This window comes from Myotis myotis, unplaced genomic scaffold (genome assembly GCF_014108235.1).
Source record: "Myotis myotis isolate mMyoMyo1 unplaced genomic scaffold, mMyoMyo1.p scaffold_m19_p_15, whole genome shotgun sequence".
NCBI lineage: Eukaryota > Metazoa > Chordata > Mammalia > Chiroptera > Vespertilionidae > Myotis > Myotis myotis.
This window is the reverse complement of record NW_023416319.1, coordinates 4,468,257-4,490,834: the sequence shown is the minus strand read 5'-3', so window position 1 is coordinate 4,490,834 and position 22,578 is coordinate 4,468,257. Positions and strand designations below refer to the sequence as shown.

The 22,578-nt window shown below is 56.0% G+C and overlaps 1 protein-coding gene across 1 annotated transcript; it reads left to right on the top strand.

Annotated features, from left to right (window-relative positions):
* The first annotated feature begins 18,571 nt into the window (after positions 1-18,571).
* On the top strand, positions 18,572-20,858 carry LOC118669668 (homeobox protein MSX-3-like). The gene is made up of 2 exons (XM_036335744.1): positions 18,572-19,503; positions 20,110-20,858. The coding sequence occupies exons 1-2, from the start codon at positions 19,290-19,292 to the stop codon at positions 20,520-20,522; spliced, it is 627 nt and encodes a 208-aa protein (XP_036191637.1). The 5' UTR covers positions 18,572-19,289; the 3' UTR covers positions 20,523-20,858.
* The last annotated feature ends 1,720 nt before the right edge of the window (positions 20,859-22,578 follow it).

The window sequence follows — 22,578 nt, the reverse complement described above, 5'->3', positions numbered from 1 at the left end:
CACAGCTTGTAACTGGCCTCTTCACCAATTCTGCTGAGTCACCTGTGGATGAAAGGGGCCACATGCTGACCTGACAAGCTCAGGGGAGGCCTGCATGGCAGTTTTGCAGACTCAGAGATCTAAAGTAACTACAAAGGATGGTCTGAAATTAAACCTTAACTAAAAGCAGTTATGGTGGGCAGCCTAAGCCGATATCTTCACTGATAAGGTCAACCTTTACCGTAACTGAGCCTATCTGTCTTTTTGCATCTAAGATAACATACCCTTGGGATGTCTGGGTAACTTATGACTTCCCTTTTTATGGAGCCCCTGGGGCACAACCAGGTGTGCTGGGTCCCAGGACAGATACCACAAATTCCTTCATCATCATGTTAATTGTTCCTGCACCCACCTAAGTATGTGTCCATCATTTTACTTTTTATCCTATCACAGAGGTTTCCCCGCTTTGCTTAATCCCACCTCCTTAAATCTGTCACCAATGAATTTCATGTATAAATACGGATGTAACCCTGCCATTCTCCAGAGCACTATCTCAATTCGTTGAGGTTCTGCTTCCCGGCATATGTCGACAGTTTGGCTCAAATAAACTCACAAAAATTCTTTACAGGTTTCAATAGTTTTTTTACATTAACACACCCAAGGGACTGGCCATCTGTGTCCCTCTGGGCCCTGCCTCAGTTTCCTCATCTGTTCTGCAGAGGCTGATGGGGGTCCCAGGAGGATTATGCCTGCAGGCATCCAGGAAGGAAGGGAGGGAAGCAGGCCAGCTGGGAGGGGGGCAGGGGTGACGTCAGGGAAAGGCGTCACTGCTCTTTGCTCCAAGGGTAGGGTGGCTGGGGCATAACTCACAGGCTTCAGGGTGGGTGCGAATCCATGGCTTAGTGAGGCGCAAGGCTGCAGGTGAGCACCTTGTGGGCCCTCTCCACTGTGGATCTGGTAGACCCACCTGGCCCCAGGGACAGAGTCTGGGGAAGCTCTGGGCCCTTGGTCCTGGTGGCACAGACATGGGGACATCCTGGAAGCCCCTCACCCAGCGGTTATGCAGATACAAACCAGGCAGCTGGGTTTGCAGGGCCAGGGGCTGCCAGGTGCTGAGTGAACCCTGCAGCCAGAGGGCCTGTGGTGGGGACCAGCTCTTCATGGGTTTACTTGGAGCCAACACATCACCCTTGCGTGCTGGGTCCCTGGCCTAGCAGGTCCACTGGTGGGAAGGCCCAGGCCGTGGAGCAGAGGCCCACGGCCCCATTTTGAAATGAACAGAAAGCTCCGGGAAGAGGCCGTCCCCTCTGACTCCCCTCCCTCATGAGTCCCATGATCTGGGACAAGTCCCATCCTGCTGCGAGTGAGAGGGGTAGGCATTGTCGGGTTAGGGCAACCATCCCCACATCCATCCTAACACACATGAGTTTGTGTGCTTTTGTGTGTGTTTGAAACTTTCCATAATAAAAATACCTTAGCCCTGGCCTATCCACTGAGCAGTGGATAGAGCGTTGGCCCTCAGACTGAAGGGTCCTGGGTGTGATACTGGTCAAGGGCATGTACCTCGGTTGCAGGCTGGATCCCTGGCCCTGCTCGGCAACCAATTGATGTGTCTCTCTCACCTTGATGTTTCTCTCTGTCTCGCCCCTTCCCTTCCACTCTCTCTAAAAAATCAATGGAGCCCTAGCTGGTTTGACTCAGTGGACAAGAGCGTCGGCCTGCGGACTGAAGGGTCCCAGGTTTGATTCCAGCCAAGGGGACATGCCTAGTAGGGGGCGTGCAGGAGGCAGCCAATCAATGATTCTCTCTCATCGTTGATGTTTCTATCTCTCTATCTCTCTCTCTTCCTCTCTAAAATCAATAAAAATATACTTAAAAAAAATAAAAATCAATGGAAAGATATCCTCGGGTGAGGATTAACCAAAAAACAAACAAACAAGCAAAATACCTTAACAGGAAACAGGAGTGATGAGGAGGGGGAAGGGAACCTGAGGGTGGGGGAGTGAGATGGAGGCAGTGATGGGCCAGGTGCTTGGGGGTGACTATTGGAAAGTCTGGCTGGATACACAGGTGCACAGACAGACATCTTTCGACCCAAATGGACGTGCGCCTGAAGCCGAAACCTGAACGGAGGTGCCAGGCTGCTTTGCTGTCTCAGCTGCCAAGAGCTGCTTCCAGTGGTCCTGGGAGGTCAGAAGATGCTGGGACTGAAGCCATTGCCGGAAGCTGGATTCCCAAAAGGTTTTACTTCCAGGGGGAAGCTGGGCCGGAAAGAAAATCCACGCAGCAAAGGCCCACGGCAGGCTGTCCTGTTGGCTTCAGCCCAGGTCTGGGGGCTGCATTCACGGTGGACCTACGCGGAGGGCTGGGTTGTGATTTACTGTGTGGCTCAGCAAGCAAGCGGCCCTAGGCCCCTGACAGGAGCAGCCCACGCGCCTTCCAGAGGAGTGTGGCCCTCCAACCGCTCACTGCACAGGGCTCCACACAAAGCCACCCAGATGTGAACTCACAGCCAACGCTACAGAATATACAAGCAGGAAACGAAATTCAGCAGGAGCAGCCGACTCAACAATCTTTAGAAAGTGAGATTAGAGGTTTTACAGAAGAAATACTTGTGTTTAAAATCTTGAGAAATACAGTGGATAGAGCGTCGGCTTGCGGACTGAAGGGTCCCAGGTTCGATTCCGGTCAAGGGCATGTACCTGGGTTGCGGGCACATCCCCAGTAGGAGATGTGCAGGAGGCAGCTGATCGATGTTTCTCTCTCATCGATGTTTCTAACTCTCTATCTCTCTCCCTTCCTCTCTGTAAAAAATCAATAAAATATATTTAAAAAAAATAAAAAATAAAAAAAATAAAAATAAAAAAAAATCTTGAGAAATAAAAGAACTGAAAATACAAAATAGGGTCAAATGCATTTTTAAAAAGGCAGGCAAATTTGAAAAAGAATAAAATAATTTTTAGAAATAATGAAAATATATTTACTGAACATTAAACACTAGAACAGTTAAAAAAAACAAACGTTAAATACAGCTGGAGAAAAAAAAAATGGGGATGTGAAAGGTACAGCTGAAGAAATGGTCCATAATGCAGCAGGGGGGACAGAGATAAAAGATGGAAGATGTAAGGAGGTTAGGAGACCAATAGATCGCAGTGAGAAGACCAGGCCTATTTTTATTGGCACTCTAGAGGGGGAGAAAGTAGGGAAATAGCAATATTTGAAAAAGTAGCTGCTAACAACTTCTTCAGAATTACTTTAAAAAATTGACCTGTATTTTCAAAAAACACAACCTATCCCAAACAGAAATAAACAATAGAAATAGTGTTCAACTTTCAAGCCACTGGCAGGGAAATAATTATTTTTTTAAAGTATCTAAAGAAAAGCAGAGGAGGAGAGAAAAATAAGCAAAGACACAGTGGAGCGCATAGAAAGCACAAAAAGGATCCCACAGCTAAATCCAAATAGATTAGCAATTATATTAAATATCAAAGGTATTTAATATATGAGTTACAGCAGAGAGATGCTCAGATTGGCGAACAAGTAAAATTCAGCTACATGCTTTTACAAGAGACGTCCCTTGAACACAGAAACGGAAACATAGGGAGTAAAATGGACATTTGTCCAAGAGCATACGGGCCCGTCTCAGAGAGTGCATAGTAGTCAGGGCTGGACGAGGAGCTGGGGCCAGGTAAGGGGCAGCTGGAAGCACGGGGTCCTGGAGAGCCAGGCCCCAGAACTGGGGAACCTCCTTCCTTGCTGGGCATGGGAAATGAGATTCCCCGTTTACTCCCAGGTCTCAGACTCAGGGTGGAGGCAGGGCTGGTGGAGGGGTGGGGGCTGGGAAGCTACGGGGAGGGGTCTGCAGAAGGAAGGACTAGGACAGAAGGGTGGCTCGGCCCACAGTGTTCTACAGGGTCCTGAAGGCATTCCGTTCTACGACCCTGCTCACAAAATAAGATGGCGTATTACTCACAACGGCCAGAAAGTGGGAACAATCCCGAGGCCTACCAACTGCTGCAGGGCAAACAAAATGTGGAAAAGCCACACCGCGCAATAGCTGGGAGTCCGGACACCTGCTGTGCGTGCGTGCGTGCGTGTGGGGGGCCCTGGAAGCAACCAGACACCAAACAGCACAGCGTCCGATTCCATTTACAGGAAACGTCCAGAACAGGCAAGTCCGCGAAGACAGAAGCAGATTCATGGTCACCAGGGGCTGGGGGAGGGGATGTGGAGTGACAGCTGCTGGGGATGGGGGTTCTTATGAGGATGACGAAAGTATTCTGGAGTTAGAGCCTTGTAAGAGCCGCTGAAATGTACACTTTAAAAGGGTAAATGGCCGAACCGGTTTGGCTCAGTGGATAGAGCATCGGCCTGCGGACTAAAGGGTCCCAGGTTCGATTCCGGTCAAGGGCACATCCCAACCAAGGGCGCAACCTTGGTTGCGGGCACATCCCTACTGGGGGGCGTGCAGGAGGCAGCTGATCGATGTTTCTCTCTCATCGATGTTTCTAACTCTCTATCCCGCTCTCTTCTTCTCTGTAAAAAATCAATAAAATATATTTTAGAAAAAAAAATAAAAGGGTAAATGTTATGGGTAGATGACATCTCAACTGGAAAAAAAACCCCAAGACGGCACATGAGGAAGAAGTTAGTGGAGCCCTCTGGTAACCAGAGCCTTGCGCGCCACCGCTGGTCGCCGGTCACGTGCAGGACCTGGGAGATGCTGATCTTGCTGATGCTGCTGGAATCCAGGGAGAGGAAGTGCCACCTGCTGGAGCCGGGCAGCCAGTCCCTCTGAGCCTTTCCGTGTTTTCTTAAAACGGGGCCAAGAGGGCTCTGCCTCCCTGGGATGGGGCTTTCTGTTTCTGCTGGGGTTGCAATTCTCTGCCTCCCCTGGCCCTGGGGACCTGGAAAACATCACCCCCACGGGCATGGCCAGCCACCAACCAGCCTGTCTGTCCTGCTCCATCCTGGCCTTGAATCTCGCTTGACCACTCCCTCCCGAGGTTGGTGGTCACCCCTCCTCATGAAGGCGGGACTGCATGACCTCAGCCCACAGCCCTCTGAGCCTCTTTGGACAGTGTCTGGACAGCCACAGGAGCTGCAGGGGGTAGGTACTGGGACCCCACTGGCCTACAGGACCCAGAACTGGCTCCCCCTGGGCTCCCAGGGCGCCATGGCCCCTCCTCCTTCACACCCCTCACTTCCAGGGCTGCAGCCACACCACGTGCTCTGTCCCCAGGTTCACCCCCTCAGCCAAGCCTCCATTCCCTCTGCTGGTGCCCTATCGCTCTCTGCTTCCAGATCCCAGGTTCAGCCTCGGAGTTAGGCCCCCAGTATCTCACCCTCTCCCCAGCATGGGTGCTGCGCCCCAGCTCACTGGCCCTGACTGGCTGGGCCCCATGAGGTGGACACTGTGTCTGTGTCTGGCCCCAGCCTGTCCCTCCCCCCTCCCCCAGCCCCGCCCCACTCAGTGCTGCCTCTCACTTTCTGGAATTCCTGTGGGTGGATTTTTCTTCCCTCCTCGCTGTGGGGAGCTGGACACTCACTTCCTCTCTGTTTTCAAGGCCACAGTGGGATCTGCCCCCAGCCCCAGGTCTGGCATTTCCTGGCGAGCCGGGCAGCACAAGTCAGCTTTCAGCCAAGCAGGACGCTGGGCATTGGGCTGGGTGTCCTCCCTAGCCACAGCCCTGGGGGCACAGAAGGAGCCCTGGGCAACAGAGAGCTTCCCATGATTGGCGTGTCCCTCTTGGCACTGGTCCTTGGTCTTTCTCCTGGGGAAGACTCGCCAAGGATTCAAGGATGTCTACTGCCCTACCAAGGTGCCATGTGGACACCTGTGGCACCGTGTCCAAGTGTAGGACAGATAGGGGGACAGGCCAGGGCCAACCCTGAGGTCAGAGAACAGGAAGGACATGAGGGGTTCCTTGTCTGTGGGCCCCAGCACTGTCCTGATGCACCCCTGGGCAGGCTGGTACCGACCAGAGCAGGACCCCATGAGTCTGAGTGCAACTTTAGAAAAACTGAAGCCTTAACCAGTTGGGCTCAATGGATAGAGCATCGACCGTGGACTAAAGGGTCCTGGGTTCGATTCCGGTCAAGGGCATGTACCTTGGTTGCGAGTTCGATCCCAGTAGGGGGCGTGCAGGAGGCAGCTGGTGGATGTTTCTCTCTCATCAATGTTTCTAACTCTCTATCCCTCTCCATTCCTCTCTGTGAAATCAATAAAATATATTTTTTAAAAAAAAAAAGAAAGAAAGAAAAGAAAAACTGAAGAGTCCGACTGGTGTGGCTTCGCGGTTGAGCATCGACCTCTGAACCACGAGGTCACATTTCCATTGCCGGTCAGGGCACATGCCTGGTTGCGGGCTCATTCCTCAGTGTGGGGCGTGCAGGAGGCAGCCAATCAATGATTTTTTCTCATCATTGGTGTTTCTATCTCCCTCTCCCTCTCCCTTCCTCTCTGAAATCAATATATTTAAGAAAGAAAAAGAAAAGTTGGAGAAAAGGCCAGAGCCCCACGAGCCAGGCTGGAGCAGCTGCTGGAGGGGACACTGGTACTGAAGCTTCTGGGGCAGAATCCCAGCCAGTCCTGACGGGACTCTGCCTGGGGGCGTGTCAGCTGCAAACACCAAGCGCAGCCCTGCCAAGAGCCTGGCTGCTCCGTGCCCTCTGTGAGGCCCAGTGCCCACCGCCCCATGGCGTGATGTTTCTGCCCCTTCCCCATGCCAGCGACTCAAAACACATCCACCACCTGTAACGTGGGCCCAGCCGGACACGAGGGTGGGATAGGCTTTGTGGGCATCCCCCCACCCAGGGACAGGCCCCCTGCCCAGGGAATGTGCTCTCGGGAAGTCAGGGCCTTAGGGTCACAGCCCACAACCAGCTGAAATGTCCCACTAGAGACAGAGCAACACTGTGCCCACCTGGCTCCAGGAGAACACCTGGCTCTGGGGCTACGTGGACCTTCCAGCTCAGGGTGCTGGGGCTGCCAGGGATGGCACTGGCCGGTGTCCATAGCAGGCAACTTGATCTCACTACCCTTCAAAGGAAATAATTTATTCAACATAAGTGAAGTTACTTCCGCTGGAGACACACAGATGTGGCACGTGAGTCTCCTGTGAAATTGGAGGTGATCCCATGTGGGCTGCATCCTCTCTGATCACTGAGGGGGAGGGAGGGGAACAGGCCCTCAGCCACATGCCCCCACCTGGTGAGGAAGAGCCCGAGTTTGGTGGCCCTTGGGCAGCCTGGAGCCCCAGGAATGAGGGGCTGACACATGGGCAGCACCCCCTGCTTTAGCAGGGTTTAGAGCAGCCGTGGGCAAACTTTTTGACTCGAGGGCCACAATGGGTTCTTAAACTGGACCGGAGGGCCGGAACAAAAGCATGGATGGAGTGTTTGTGTGAACTAATATAAATTCAAAGTAAACATCATTACATAAAAGGGTACGGTCTTTTTTTTTTTTTTTAGTTTTATTCATTTCAAACGGGCAGGATCCGGCCCGAGGGCCGTAGTTTGCCCACGGCTGGTTTAGAGGCTACAGAGGGAGCATGGGCAGGGTCTCATGATGCTCAGAGGAAAGAGTGGCAGGGCCTCAGGACTAGCCTGGAGGAACCCTCATTCTCTGTCTCCTGGGGGGGGGAGGGGGCAACAGAGTTGTTGAGAGCTGCCCTCGCTTTGCAGAAAGGAATTCCAGGCCACACAACCTGGATGTGCTCCCGGGCAAGAGCCCTGGCCAGCAAGGAGTGTCCCCTGTGTCTGTCTGTGGCTGCCCTGCCCACGGGAGGGAGAGCAAGGTGGCGGTCAGGATGGGATCTCTCTAGGACAGGGGTTCTCAACCTGTGGGTCGCAACCCCTTTGTCGGGCGAACGACCCTTTCACAGGGGTCGCCTAAGACCATCCTGAATATCAGATATTTACATGACGATTCATAACAGTAGCAACATGACAGTTATGAAGGAGCAACGAAAATAATGTTATGGTTGGGTCACAACATGAGGAACTGTATTTAAAGGGCCAGAAGGTTGAGAACCACTGTTCTAGGACAAGCCACAGGTCTGAGCAGCCAACCCTTGCCCATCCAGTAGCAGCACCTGCTCAGTCTGGCCCCTCACCTGGGCCTCTCCAGAGGTGGCCAGATCAGTTCTTCTCTGTGGAAGCTATAGGGTCCCCACCCCTCCCACACTGGGCCATCCTCAGGCTCCTGTAACGGAGGAGCGCACTTGCAGGAAGAGCTGACCTGTTCCAGGTGAACAGACTCCCTAAGAACACGTGTGCAGACAGCAAGTGCCACCCCTCCGACCTCCCCCTCCCCATCTCTGCTGAACAGGCCTCACCCCAGAGGGCAGAGCGGGGTGCTGGGGGGAAAGGAGCTGTATCCCCTTCAGTCACCCGCTCAAGTCCAACGGCACCCACCCCCTCCAGGTGGGCCCCGCACAGCCTCTGGAGTCTGAGATCCCACCCAGGACGATTGTGGTGTGTGTGGGGGGGGGAAGGGGGTGGCACTTTCCACAGCAGCTCTCAGAATTCTCTCTCGCCTTCCCCTTCTCGTTCTTTCAGTAAACACTAAGAACAAAACAACCCGGAGGATCAGAGCACTGAGCTCTCACGCGGCTTCTGGACAGTGAGTCCTGGGAGGGTCATCTGGTCCTATGGGGTCCCGGGGCCGCGCCCCAACTCGCGGAATAGGAGGAGCCCGGGATGGGCGGGGCATCCTCCAAGAGCTTAGGCCCCGCCTCCCCAGCCACGGCCCCGCCCCCGGCCGGTCCCCGCCCCTGCCCGGGCGGCCCCTCCAGCGAGCAGCCCAGCTGGGCAGAGCTGCAGCCCTGGACCCCGGGCTGGTTTTAATAAAGTTGAAAAGGAAAGGATGAAAAGGAGCTGAAACCGAGCGGCCGGACGGCAGCCCCGGGCGCAGGGTGGGAGCGCTCTGGGCGCCGCGACGTCGGCTGGGGCTTCAAAGGAGCAATTACTCCGGGCGGGCGGCGGGATGCCGGGGCGGGAGGGGGGAGGGAGTGTCGGGGACCAGGCCCGAGAGGCGGGGCAGCGAGGTGGGGAGGGGCGAGGCCGGGCTGGGGGAGGGGAGACCGCAGGAGGACGGGGAGGCCCGGCGCCTTCCACCGGGACTGCGGCCCTCCCCACGGGAGCACGCGCGGGCGGGGCGCGCCGGGTCGCCCGTTGAGTGGCGCATCCATTGTGCCGGCGCTGCGAGCGGCGACACGCTCAGAGCCCGCTCCCCGGTGACGTCTCAAAGAGCCTTTGACGGGGAGCCCCCTGGCAGGAGGGCTCACCTGCAGCGAGGCTCTATAGAGCCTTTGAAAGCATAGCAGCTGCCAGGGGCTGTCGGCGGGGCACCTAGGGGGACAATGAATGAGAGGCCACTTGGAAACAGCAGGCTTGTGCCAAGCCCGCAGGCTGGGAAAGAAAAGTGCTCTTCATCGGTGACTCCGCGTTTGAAGGGGACCCTTTCTCAGCCGCGGAGCCCTCATGTGCATGACAAAGGGGCCGCGGGCGCGGGCCGGGAGCCGACGGTCCCAGCCAGGCGGCGGTGCGCTCGAGTGTGGCGGGTCCACCCCGAGGTGGAGCCCGGCCCTGTGCCCGGCCGTGACCCGGGCCTGGCCGGGGCTACCCTTGCCCCACACTCCAGGGCGCTCCTAGCGGGAAGCCGACGGTCTCCAAGTCCGGCCTCCCTCGGGAAGTGGAGGAGCGTAGCCCGGGGCCATCCCGGATCTGGCCCAAACCTGAACTGCCTGTTGGGAACCCACAAAGGAGAATGTGGGCCTCGAAGCCCTTGTAGCCACAGCGCCCTGAAGCAGGGAGCCTGGCTTTCCTTTTGCCCCTGAGACTGCCCTGGGGAAAGACTGGCAGGCAAAAGGGCTGAGGCTCTAACCTGAGCCTGGGGGAGGGGAGAGCAACTCCCCCCACCCCTCTATCACAGTTAATAGACCCAGAGGTGCTGGACCTGCGGGACTTCCCGCCTCCCACAGCCCAGCACCCCCCACGCCCTGAAGGAGGAGCAGGAAGGCTGCTCCGGGGTCTGGGGAGAGGCAGGGCAGTGGAAATGCTACTAACCAAAGTGTCCTCACTGGGTACCCAGGGAGCGGGGAGAGCCCCCTGGGGAGGGGCACCTAAGCTCGTGCTCACCCCTCGGGTATCTGGGACCCAGCCTCAGCTTGCTGCCTGAGCTGGGCCCTCTGCATCCCATACCCACCCCATCCTGTCCGGGCAGCGTCCCCTTCGGAGCACCGTGGACCCAGAACACAGGGAGCCCTCTGCCTTGGCCCTACAACCCCGGCATCCCGGGCTCCTTGCTGCCAGCTTCTGGTTGGATGGGCACCTCCAGGATTTCACACGTGCCCCAGAGTTGGTCCAGTGACTTGGTGCCAGGCCAAGGGGCAACAGTTTAACAGGGATACAAGGAATGGGATCCATCAAGGGAGTAAAGAATGATCCAGAACCCGGGCGTTAGGCAGGGCCCAGTCCATGGTTGGCCCAACATGCACAGTATAAATGCTGCTGGCTGCCGGGCCCCAGCTGCACAGACAACACACGTGTGGGTTAGGGGTCTGGGACGCATGATGGCACCTGGGGCCCAAACACTCCAGGCAGACAGGTGCCGCCTTCCATGCTGGCGGTGAGCTTCCCCCACTAGGTGCCTGTCACCCTGCCCCATCTGGGGTCTGGCCCCTGTCCCCATCTCCAGCCCAGACACCCACCCAGCAGCCTCCTGCCCCCAGGACTGGGGAAAAAACAGTGGGCAGGCAGACCCACAGTTCACTCAGCTGTTCAGACTTAAGTGGTCTTTTAAACCAGAATTAAATTAGATACTTGATTGTTAATGTCCCTGTATCTTAGATTGTTTTCAAAGTAACCAGCCTTGGGCCATGAACCATCTGCAGACACACACCACTGCCTGTTCTCTTTGATCAAGAGGAATTCCGCAGGCCCTAATTGGCCCCTACTCCCTGCAGAACTCCTGATTGCAGCCCCCTCCTCCCACCCACTGAGGGGGGGGGTGGGCTCTGGGTCAGGCCTCAGCAGTCCCTGAGGACAGGCGGACACTGTCAACTGCTGGAGTGACCTGTTGGGCAAGAGCAGATAACAGTCCTCTGATGAGAGCACCAGAGAGATGCTGACACACACACACACACACACACACACACACACACACACACACACACGTTTAGAGCAAAACTCAAAGTCCGAACCATGGTTTTCATGACCCTGTGATCCTGCTTTCCCTCTGGCCTCATCTTCTCCTTCCACATGGCCTCCCTGGCCCAGCCTCTGTCCCTGCAACAGAGACAGGGACATATCGTTACCCGAATGTGGGGAGTGTGCTGAGGTGACCCTCTTCCCAGTGCCACCCTCATTTACTCTGTCCCTGGAGAGGTGGAGGCACTTACCCAGCCACTGTAGAGGGTGGACAAGGCCTAAGTGGCCTGAGGTCACCTTCCCCATGACCAGGCATGGGCCCAGGTGGTAAGGGGTGTGCTGGGGAGGCTGCCCCCTCTAGGGCTGGCCTATGTGGCTCCCACACCAAGTTACGGCTTCCAACTTGGCCATTTTCAGGAACTAAGGCCATCAGCTCAGAGACACACTTCTTTTCATGGACTTCCCGAGTGTCCAGTGTGAATGAAACTCCAGGGCAGCCCCAAGATCTCCCACCTGGTCCTGGCCCACCCACCCAAGGTGGAGGCCCCAGCTCTGGAGCCTGGAGGTCCTGGACCTCGACCAGGCTGAGCATGAGCCACAGAGAGCTGGCCTGTCAGCTCGATGCCTTGTGTGCCAGTCCTGGACCCAGACCCCCAGGACCCCAAGGGGCTCAGGGCTGAGTGAGAGCAACTGCCCTGGCCTGTGGCCATGGCCAGGCTGCATCATTGTGAGACCACATGTGTGGTCTTCCTTCCCTCGCAGGGATCTGAGGCCCAACAGGATTAGGCAGGATTACAAGCCTCCCACAGAGGCTCAGCAATTTGAGTGGCCTCCGGCCTGCCTATCCTGGCTGGGCGCTATCCCTGCTGTAAGGTGGGTCAGGGAGGGCTGAGGGCACTTTTGCAGAACCCACATTTCTCAGTGGGCAGAGAGCCTGTTGTTCGTCATCTGACCCAGAGACCAGCCATCGGTACCGTCTCCCCTCAAAGCCCAGGCAGCCAGAGCCAGAACCATTGGCACCAGACCCAGGACAGGGATGGCTACACCCTTCCCTGCTTTGAGCGGTAGTACTGAGTAGCACCTGCTTCTTCTCAGTGAGCCCACCTGCAACCATCTGTTTTTGGCTACCCATCCTCCTCAGGGCCTCTGGGCCTGGCTGATGGGCAGGGGAGATGGGAGGGAAGTGGGCAGGGACCTTGCTGACCAGACTACTGGATTGCTTTGTAAGTTTGCTTTTGCTTATGTGGGGGAGACTGGACAGGAAACTGAGGCCCAGAGAGGTTAAGGTGGCAGGTCAGGTGTCACAGCCTCTGAGCGGAGCCAGGATGAACCAGGAATGCAACTTGAGCTTCAGGTCTGGAGGCTGCATGCACCACCTCGGACCCCCCTTGTCGCTTCTTTTGAGTCCCATGTACAACCAGCCGTTGTGCTCAGCTCTGAGCTCCAGGAAGTGGGAGAGACCAGAGACAGCACATGCCGGGCAATGCAGGGGAGTGCTCAGGGCGGGTGAGGGTCTGAAACGTGGGTACCTCTCACATGCCAATTCATGCCCACAGGCCTCAGCAGCTAGATCCTCCAGTGTGTGGAGCTGGGCCGGCCTGCTTTTGGCCCAGGACGGTGGGTGGATGGGCAGCCCTAAGCAGCGGCTCCCAGGCACCTCCCCAACCTCAGGCTTCTCACAGTCTGATGTTGCTCATTACCGGGGAACACAGAGACCGTCCCTGGGGACGGAGGGAGAAGGAAACAGAAAGCCTTTGGAGGAAATGAACATTAGCAGAGTTGAGGCGGCATTTGTTTTGAAACAACATGGTTTTTAAAGTCAGTGACTAGCAATGAGGAGAATCAAGAAGGGGCTGTGTCAGCCCTCAGCTGTGGGGGCTCTTCTCTTCCAGTTTCTGGTAGGTATGGAATTCTGAGGGTGGCACTGTCCTCCTGCGTCTTACTCCAGGGCCCGCCCTGCTGAGGCCAGAGCCCCTCCATACCCCTCTGTCTTGAGACCACTCCCCTGGGATTCACAGGCCTTCCTTAAACCACTTGGAGCTTCTCTGGGCTTCTGGAAACCACAGGAGTGGGGGTCTGGAGCCAAGGTTTCAGCTCTGAACTCCAGGCCCACCTAGGAAATGACCGACAGATCTTCTGGACTCCACGTGAAGGTCTGAGTTGACTGCCTGTGGTGGCCTCTCCATGGCATGGTCCTGGGGCACAGCTGCTCTGCAGCCGAGAGAGGTGAAGCGCCTTGGACCTCCCCTCCCTGGCTCAGCTGGCTGGCCCGTCCTCCTAAGCCACCAGGAAGCCTGTAACAAAAATTCTGAGGCCAGCTGCCCTGAGTCAGACTGTTTTACAGAACATGTTTGTCCGCAAGAGCCAGCCCTCAAAAACGTCTTCAATGTCGAAGCGGAACGTTGGGTGAGAACAAATAAGCACAGAAGTGTCAGGCACTTTCTGCTCAGAAACCGGCGACATGTCCATGACCCTGTGACCCCGTTAAGGACCTTTCCTGTGATTTGTCCAGAACAGCACCTCCCACCCCACCATGGCCCGGGACATTCATTGTGTAGTGAATATGGTGTTTGAGCAACGCAGGGGCTGAGTGGCAAGTGACCACCCTTCTCCTGGGGCCTTGGGTGGGGCTGGCCCAGCTGATCTCCTGGGGAAGGGGCTAGGCCACAGTGTCCATCCCTAGGGGCTGAAACAGGAGCAGAGGAGCCTTTTGGAGCCTTGTCCAGGGTCCCAGGGCTGTCCTTCCCACAGGCCCTGCCTTCAGGGGTATGTTACTCCAGTTTACAAAAGCGGGGACAGGGTGGGGGGAGTGCAGAAAATGGAGAGGCAGGAGAAAGGCGTCTGCTGTTTTGTCTGCTTTTAGAGCCTTCTTGTTCCGGGGTTCCTGGCCGAGGCAGAGTTCTTCGAAGCCTGAGCTCTTTGAGGTCTTCCCAGAGGAGGCCCTGGGGGGCTGCAGCCTCTGCAAGGATGTGCTGGCCCTCGGGACAAAGGAAATCAATTCTGGGTTCTCCTAGCAGCTAAGTGATCCGCTGCCCCAAAGCGATTTTCACAGCCCGGGATGCCCAATTGTATTTTCCAGCTCATTAACCCTGAGCACAAAGCACCGTGTCCCCAGGCCCCAGCCCTGCCTTCCCCTCCGGAGCCCAGGCAGACTGGGATTCCACAGGTCCCTCCCCGCCTGGAGACCAAGCTGCCCATTGTCCCCTAGGTACTGCCTGTTTATTCAGTCCCTTTGAACACTCCTCCCACACTGTGGGCAAGCCTGGGAGAGCCCTGCTTCCCCCAGATGACACCCCCAGCCATGGTTAAAGGAGCCAGGCACCACAGCAGAAGCTTGGATGCGAGTGAAGGTGCTGGGGTGCTCCAGGCGGGGCTGGGAGAAGGCCTTCGGGTGGGGAGCAGTGGCCCAGGAAGACCCCTCTGTCTCTTCCTCAGGTGGGGTTTGGAGTGTCTGCCTTCCCAACCCATACTACTGAGCGGGCACCCATTCGGGGCGCATTCATCCACGGTCCTCAAGGGCAGGTCCCTTTAACAGTGAGATGGCTGGGGGTAGGGGTAAGCCTGGTATCTGGCAACAACCAGTTTGGGCCACTTCTTCCTGCAGCGCCAAGAAAAGCAGTAAGGCCTCGAACTACTGAGGTCTGCCTTCTGCCTTCCCTCTTCCCAAAGGTGGAGGCTGCCTCAGGACTCCTGGCTGGGACACCAAGCTCCAGGCTGTCACTTTCTCCACGTGGCCACATCATCCCTCTGCCCAAGTGCCATCGACATATGTCCATGAACTTCCCAGAGTCCTCCTGGTAGGCTTGCGGGTGACTTGGAGGCAAGAGGGGCCCCAGCGCACCCCAGTCCCTCCACGTGCTTCCAGAATAAAACCCTGACCCACAGCCCAGGACCCACCCTCTCGCCCCAGTTCCCACCTTCCCCCCACGCCTACCCTCCACCATAAGGCCTCCTGCTGCCCTGCATCTTCACCTTTCCCTGCTGCTCCCACAAGTCCCTCCTCAGCCAGAGAGACCTTCCATGTGCATTGCGTTTTCCAAAAATGGCCAGAATAACACAGGCCCTTTCATCCTCTCTGGGTGGGCCCTTTTAGCTCCTGGGAGGGTGCTGATGGAGAGACACGACAGCGTCTCAGGCTTCCACCTGGTTGCTCTGAGCACCCTGGATTCTCTTCCTTGACCACTGTGGACCCTCCCTGTGAGTCCCGTGGTCCCTCCTCTGAGTACCATGGCCCTGGCCCCTGCCCTCAACACCTCTCTTTGTTCCAGCTTTCCCTTTCCTCCTCCCAAGTCAAGGCCTGTACCAAGGCTGCTTTGCATGGCTTGCCCTCAGAATGGACCCTTAGCACTGCCTTGCTGGCCTCACTATGGTTTCTGCTCCGAGTGATGCACCAAAAATGGTAACTACATAGAGAAATAGAAAAGACTTTTTAAAAAAAATCTCTTTAAAAGATAACTGACCACTTAAACAAATGACATCAATCAGTGTGAGATTTATACCATATAGAAGTAAAAATTCGGACAATAGCATCAGGCTCTGGAGGGAGAGATGGAGACCCCAGATACTACTGTAAAGTTCTTGTACTATATACAAAGTGGAATGATATCACTGGCAGGTATGTTGTGATAAAACTGAAGATGTATACTGTCAACCCTAAAGCAGCCACTAAAATAATAATAAAAGAATTAAAGCTAAATAAGTCAATGAAGGAGATATGTTGGAATAATAAAAAAATATTCAATTGATTTAAAAAAAAGAGAAAAGACTGAACAGAGAACAGATGGAATTTATAAAATAAAGGTCATGGATTTAAACCTAACCATATCAATAAGTATACAAATGTAAGTAGTCTAAATACCCAATTTTTAGAGAGAGAGGAGGGGAGAGGGAGAGAGAGAGAAACACTGATGTGAGAGAGAAACATCCAGTGGTTGCCTCCCACATGAACTCCGACCCAGGAAAGAACCCATTACCTGGGCAAGTGCCTTGACTGAGACTTGAACTAGCGACCTTTTGGTGCAAGGGATGACGCTCTATCCACTGAGCCAAACCAGCTAGGGCATGAAGAACTCTTTAAAGATAAAGATACAACTATGTTTAAAGTAAAAACATTAAAAAGAGAAACCATGCTAATATGGTCAAAAGGAAACTGGAGTCTCTATTCTAATATTAGACAAAGTTGACTTCAGAACCAAGAAATTAAAGAAATAAAGACAACTTCATGTTGATAAAAGAGTCAGTTTGTCAAGAGGGCATAACATTCTTAAACATTTATGAACCTAATAATAAAGGAAGTAAAAACAAATAGAACCTTAAAGAGAAATAGACAAACTCACAGTTACTATTAGAGATTCCAATACCCTTCTCTCAATAATTGATGGAGCAAGTAGGCAGAAAATCAGCAATGATACAGTGACAGGTGCATATCAACCAACTTGACCCAAGTGACACTTACTGACTGCCCGCCCCTGCTCCCCAGCACCAGAAGAATCCACATTTTTTTCAAGGACAAGAGATCATTGACTAATGCAGGCTATATTTGGGGCCATAACACAAGTCTCAAAAACTGTAAAAGGACTTATGTGAGACAAAGTGTGTTCTCTGACATGGAAGTAAACTAAAAATCAATACAGAAACATCCCTGGAAAATTCCCAAGTAAATACACTCTAATTCAGGGTCAAAGAGGAAATCAAAAGGGAAATTCATATTTGGAATTGAGTGAAAATGGAAACATATCAAAACTGTGGGATGCCACTAAAGCTGTATCTAGGGGGAAATTCATAGTACTGCATGCTATATTAGAAAAGAAGAAAGGGTTTGCCATCATTTCAGGAGCACACCTGGGATGGGGATGGGCACCAGCCTGAGCATCTACATGCCTCAAGAAGGACCAGCTGTGTCCAGCCCCCTGTCCACACAACACACCTGGCTGGCCTGCTCCTGGACCCTGCTCTTTGTCCCACCTGGTAGCCAGGGACAGAGTCTAGGATCCCTTTCCACGTGGGACATGGGTTTTTGAGCCCAAAGCCACCATATGACAGAAGTGGGGCCCCTTCTCACCCCTACCACCCCATGCCCCACCTCCCAGGACCTCTTCTGACCAGCCCCCCATCCCCAGGGGCTGGAGATACTGGTGTGCCGAAGGCTGTTTGTGCTGAGCATTGCGTTTGTGTTCTCATGGCCAACCCCCGTTTCCCCCCCAGGGGCTCTGCCCCACCTGCATCCTTCCTCCCTCCTCTACTTCCCTGTGGTGCCATGCCAGATAGGGGCTTGGTCAGCACTGGCCCAGCCTTGCTCTCTTCAGGAGGGTCAGACACTAATTCAGACACCCACAAGAAAGGGCAAGACTGACGAAGGTTGGCACCTATGCCTGGCCCTGACACCCCATCCTTCCCTTTTGCCAACCAGGCCACAGCTCGGGCACCCACTCATCCACCCAGACACCACCTTTCCAGAGTCCTGAGCGGATGTGGGGCAGGCTGGGGCAGCTGGCTGTCATCCTTATTAAAATTCTTCTTCAAACACTCCCGTGAGTGGCCTGCTAAAGATAAACTACCAGGAGAGAGACCTTCAAAGAAAATGCTTTAATGATGCAATTATCTTCAATCAACTCAGAACATCTTTATTACATTAGTAAGGGGCAATCCATCTTGGAATATAGAAAGAGCTGATCCCGCAGCAGACACCAGGCCTGGCCCTGGGGCCGGGCTGAGGGCCCCTTTCAGCCTTGCTTCTACATTTGCATGGAGAAAAAAAACTTTCTAATTGAATTTTTCTGGCTGAGCTAGACGGTTTCACTCTCCCCAAAAGCTGGATTTCATTAAAGCAACTTTAGTTTCTCAAAAATAAATATAAATCGATTTAGGTTGCTGTTTCTGTGTTCTGGGATATTAACAAGATAGTCGTTACCCGCAAACGAATCTCATGATTTATTCTAAAACTCAAGGAGAGATTGCAGAGTGGCGCCTCCTCTGTAGCACTCAAGAAGGTTTTAAACCAAAGATTGGTCCAGTTTTGGAAAAAAGAATTCGAGTAAGCACAGGTTTCTGTCGGCCTCGGTTCTTCTTCCGAGCCTGGGATGGGGATCCCGCCTCTGCAGGCGCCTCCGGGAGCAGCCCCGCAGACCCGGGTCGGTAGGAAGCCCGGCCCCCCCCCCGCCCCCCAGGCCCCTCGCGGCTGGGTTTTCCCGGGTCCCTGTCTCACGACGACTTTCCGAGCAAGTGCGGGGCGGAAGAGACTGAAGGTGAACCTAACACCCAGCGGCAGGCTCCGCGTTCCTGGCCAGGAGCCGACCGAGGCGCCCCTCCAGGGTCCCCAGCCCGGGGTCGGAGGCGGGTAGGAGGTTGGACCCTGTCGCCTCCCCCGAGGTCCCCACCGGCTGCTCCTAGAACCCGGCCGCGGGACGCCCAGGCAGTGGGAGGGGCGGCCCCTGCCCCAGAGGACGCTCGGCCGCTACAGGTGCATGGAAAGCACTCGGAGGCAAGGGCACCTTGGCCCTACTTCAAGGCGGTGGAATGGAGGAAGCCCAGTTTCCAGTCTGCGTGCGGGTCCGTCACATGGGCCCCCAGGGTGAGGAGAGAGCGCCTGGGCCGAAGCAGGCACGTGCCGAGGGTTCCAGCTTGGGGTTGGGGTGCAGCGGGAAGAACAGCCGGCGAGCGACAGAGCGACGACGAGGCGGGCGGCGCCTGGCGCCAAGCTCTTCGCTGCGCAGGATCTGCGCGCGGTCAAGGGCGGGTGCTGGGACCACGACCTCGCCCCGTCGCGCCCGCTGTCCACTCTTCGGAGAGGGAGGCTGGGCCAGCTCCGGGTGCTCCGGGGGCGTCTCAGCAGCCTCCTGGACAGGAGGAGCGTGGGCCGGGCACAGGGAGAGCGCCAGGGGCGCGCCGGGAGGGCTCCGGCCCGGATGGATGCGGGGGTGCCAGGCGGCGGCCCCGCCCCTCCCTATCCTTTCCGCCCCCGGGGTCAGCAAAGCCAATGGACGCCTGGGCCTTGCGACAGCGGCCAAGGCGATTGGACAGCGGCTCATGAAAAGGACACCGCCTTTTTATAGGGTACGGAGGGCGGGGTCGCCTCCGCGTCCCAGGCAGTCGCACGACGTGCTGCCCCCGCCACGCGCCTGCCGGGCCCCGCAAGCCCCGCGCCCGCTGGCTTGCGCATGGCCCCGGCGTCGCTCGTCATGAACTCGTCGGGGCTCAGGACGTGTGGCGGGGACGGCGCGGGGCCCGGCCCGCTGCCCTTCAGTGTCGAGTCGCTGCTGGAGGCGCAGCACCGGCTGGGCCCGGAGCCTGCGGAGCCCCGGGAGGCGAGGCCGCGGGGCGCTGCGGAGTCCCGGGCCAGGTTGCCGCCGGCCGCCCGCTCGTCCTCCCCACGTAAGTGCCCTGTCGCACGGTCCCAGACTGCGAGAGAGCCGGCCTGGGGCAGCTCGAAGGACCAGGGCGGGAGGGCGCTGTCGCTTCTAACTTCGGAAAGTGACCAGCCACGAACCGCCCTGCCTTAGTACCAAGAGAGAAGCCAGCCCACTCGAGCCGTCGGGCGCGCGCACACCCCGCAGCCGTTCCGCGCCCCACGCAACCAGGCTCTCGCTCTACCTGGGAGCGGAGTGGGCACCCCAAAGCCCTGAGGCTTCTTGGAGCCCCGGGCCGTCCCGGGACGGTGAACTTCCGCTTTGCCAAGCCCTCATCTCTGTTATTGAGGCGGCCTCCAGCACCAGCTTCTCGCCTCTCCAAGTGGGCAGAGTTCCCCTCCTCCCTGGGGTGCGGGGCCGTGGATTTGAGGAGCAGAGCCCGAGTCCACAGCGGCCCTCCCCTACACGCACCGTCTCCCCGGTGCCTTGCTTATCTTACCCCTGTGGCATTTGGGGTCTCGTCTCCTCGGTGGGCGCGATCACGGAGTCGGGAAGGGGATCCAAGAGTGTCGGAAAGGGGAGCGCACTGCCGGCGTCTGAGTACCCCATGTGTGCTTCTCTTTCCTCCCAGGCGCCCCCAGTCCTCCGCCCTGCACCCTCCGAAAACACAAAAACAACCGCAAGCCACGGACGCCCTTCACCACCGCCCAGCTGCTGGCGCTGGAGCGCAAGTTCCGCCAGAAGCAGTACCTGTCCATCGCCGAGCGGGCCGAGTTCTCCAGCAGCCTGAGCCTCACGGAGACACAGGTGAAGATCTGGTTTCAGAACCGCCGGGCCAAGGCCAAGCGGCTGCAGGAGGCCGAGCTGGAGAAGCTGAAACTGGAGGCCAAGCCGCTGCTGCCCGCATTCGCCCTGCCCTTCCCCCTGGGCACCCACCTTCAAGGCTCCCCGGGCGCTTATGGCGGTGCTACGGGCACCCTGCCTCAGGTGCCAGGACTCTTCGCAGCGCCTATCACCGCTTACGGCGTGTATTACCTCTCCTAGGGGACTTGGCACACGCCTTGCCAGGTGGTGGCCTGGGGAGACCGCAGGGGAGGGCGGCGCAGGACAGGGCGAGCTGCGCACCCCAGTTTTCCAGGAAAACCCCCTGCGTCCTGTTGGTCTTTTTTTGTTTTGCTTTTAAGGTTTTTGTTGTTGTTGTTGATACAATGTTATAATTGATGCCTCAAGCCTATTTGTGGGTATCTTACAGATATTTAAGAACTTAAAAAAAAATATTTGTTCTAAACGCTTTCCTGAAAGACAGTGAACAGTTTCATACGGTGGCCGGGTGGAGCTTCCTATTTGTACAAGGCAGCCAATAAAGTATTCTGAAGTTTACTCTGTGAGACCTCCCTCCCACACCCCTGCTTCAGTAACCGGCTCCTATCAGGATTCGCCAGACTGTCTTAGGGCAGCAAGAAACGGATTCCCGCAAAAGAAATGAAAAGTTTGGTGCCAGGACTGCTGAAATGAATCGCATTGATTACTAACTAGGTGTGTTACCATCGTGGCAGAATGGAAACTTTCACACGTGATTTAGGGGATTTTTTCCGTATTTATTTTTTATTAGAGAGCCTGAGGCAAGGTGCTGTGGACTGTGTGTCTGTGTCTGTGTGGGGATGTGGGTGTGTGTAGGGGTGTGTTCACGCAGAGAGGCAGGATGGCCACGGAGCCGCGGATGGGCATGGAGAGCACGGTGTGCGGTGTGTACCGCAGGCTCTGTCTGCTGGGCTCCCCAGGGATCCTAGACTGGTGCTAGGCTGGGGAGGAGGAGTTGCTAAGGCTCAGGGTCCATACAAAGGGCATCGGCTAACTCGGCCAGGATGGCCAGGGACCTGCTGGCATCCTGCTCTGCTTCTTTGCAACACGCTATCAATTCAGGTCTCTAGGGCCCGAGGGAGGAAGGTGCCGGTCTGACCCTTCCTGAGGCTTCTCCCAGCTGCCTCAGCTCTCCTTCTAGACTCTGCACTGGGACTGTCAAGGTGCCTGGGTGGATGGAAGCCCCCTCGACCATTCAGCCTGATCCTTGCTGTGGGCAGCCCCTTCCCCGCCTTCACCCTGCCTCCCAGCTGTAGCCAGGACCCAGAGGTGACCATAGGGAGGGGACGCCGAGCCCCTTCCCCTAGGTCACTGGTGCTGGCTCTCCCTGGGCCTGCCCGCCCGGTTTTATTCACTCGGGGGGCTGCTGAGGTGCTGCCCACAGGAGACAGCTTCGGAGAAGTGGAGAAGTCCCAGAAGTATTGATGGTAGTGCCCTAAACTGCCTATTACTGGCCATTACTCTCCCTGTGTTTCTGGAAAATGACAATTCACGATGGATTTTAAATGGAAACTAACCCAATTTTGAAGTAGAAGCTGCTGGAAATGAAGGCTGATAACGAGAGAGGCATCCTCATATTCCACACTGCCATCCCCCCAGGCCTTTGCCCGTGCCTGAGCTGTTTAAACTCTGCCCAACTCCAGTCAGGGTCTTCAGGGAACAGACCCGCCTGTAAACACCCCAGAGAAGGCGGTGGGGCCGTGGCACAACAGGAGCTTGAGAGGGGCTGAAGGGCCTGAGAGCCATGACCCATGACCTGACCCATGTGACTTATGCCTCACAGAGCGTAGTTGTTGCTTTTTAAGGCTACTCAGAACCTTGATCCTCTTCTCACATCTGAGGTTTTGTTTTTTTAAAGTACATTTGTATTGATTTCAGAGAGGGAGGAAAGAGAGACATCAATGATGAGAATCATTGATCAGCTGCCTCCTGCACACTGGGGATCGAGCCAGCAACCTGGGCATGTGCCCTTGACTGGAGTCGAACCCGGGACCCTCAGTCTGCAGGCTGACGCTCTATCCACTGAGCCAAACCAGCTAGAGCACATTGGAGGTTCTTAAAAGCACCCTAGCCCCACTAGAGATGAGGCCTCTGGAGGGAGGCCCTGCAGGCGGTCCCCACTCTGCGAGGCCTAGGCCCACAGCCCTTATTTGTCAAAACAGAGCGGATCCATTGTTTCTGTCCATGGGCTACCTTCGGCATAGGTCTGGGTTCCACATGCCTGCCCAAACCTGCTCCT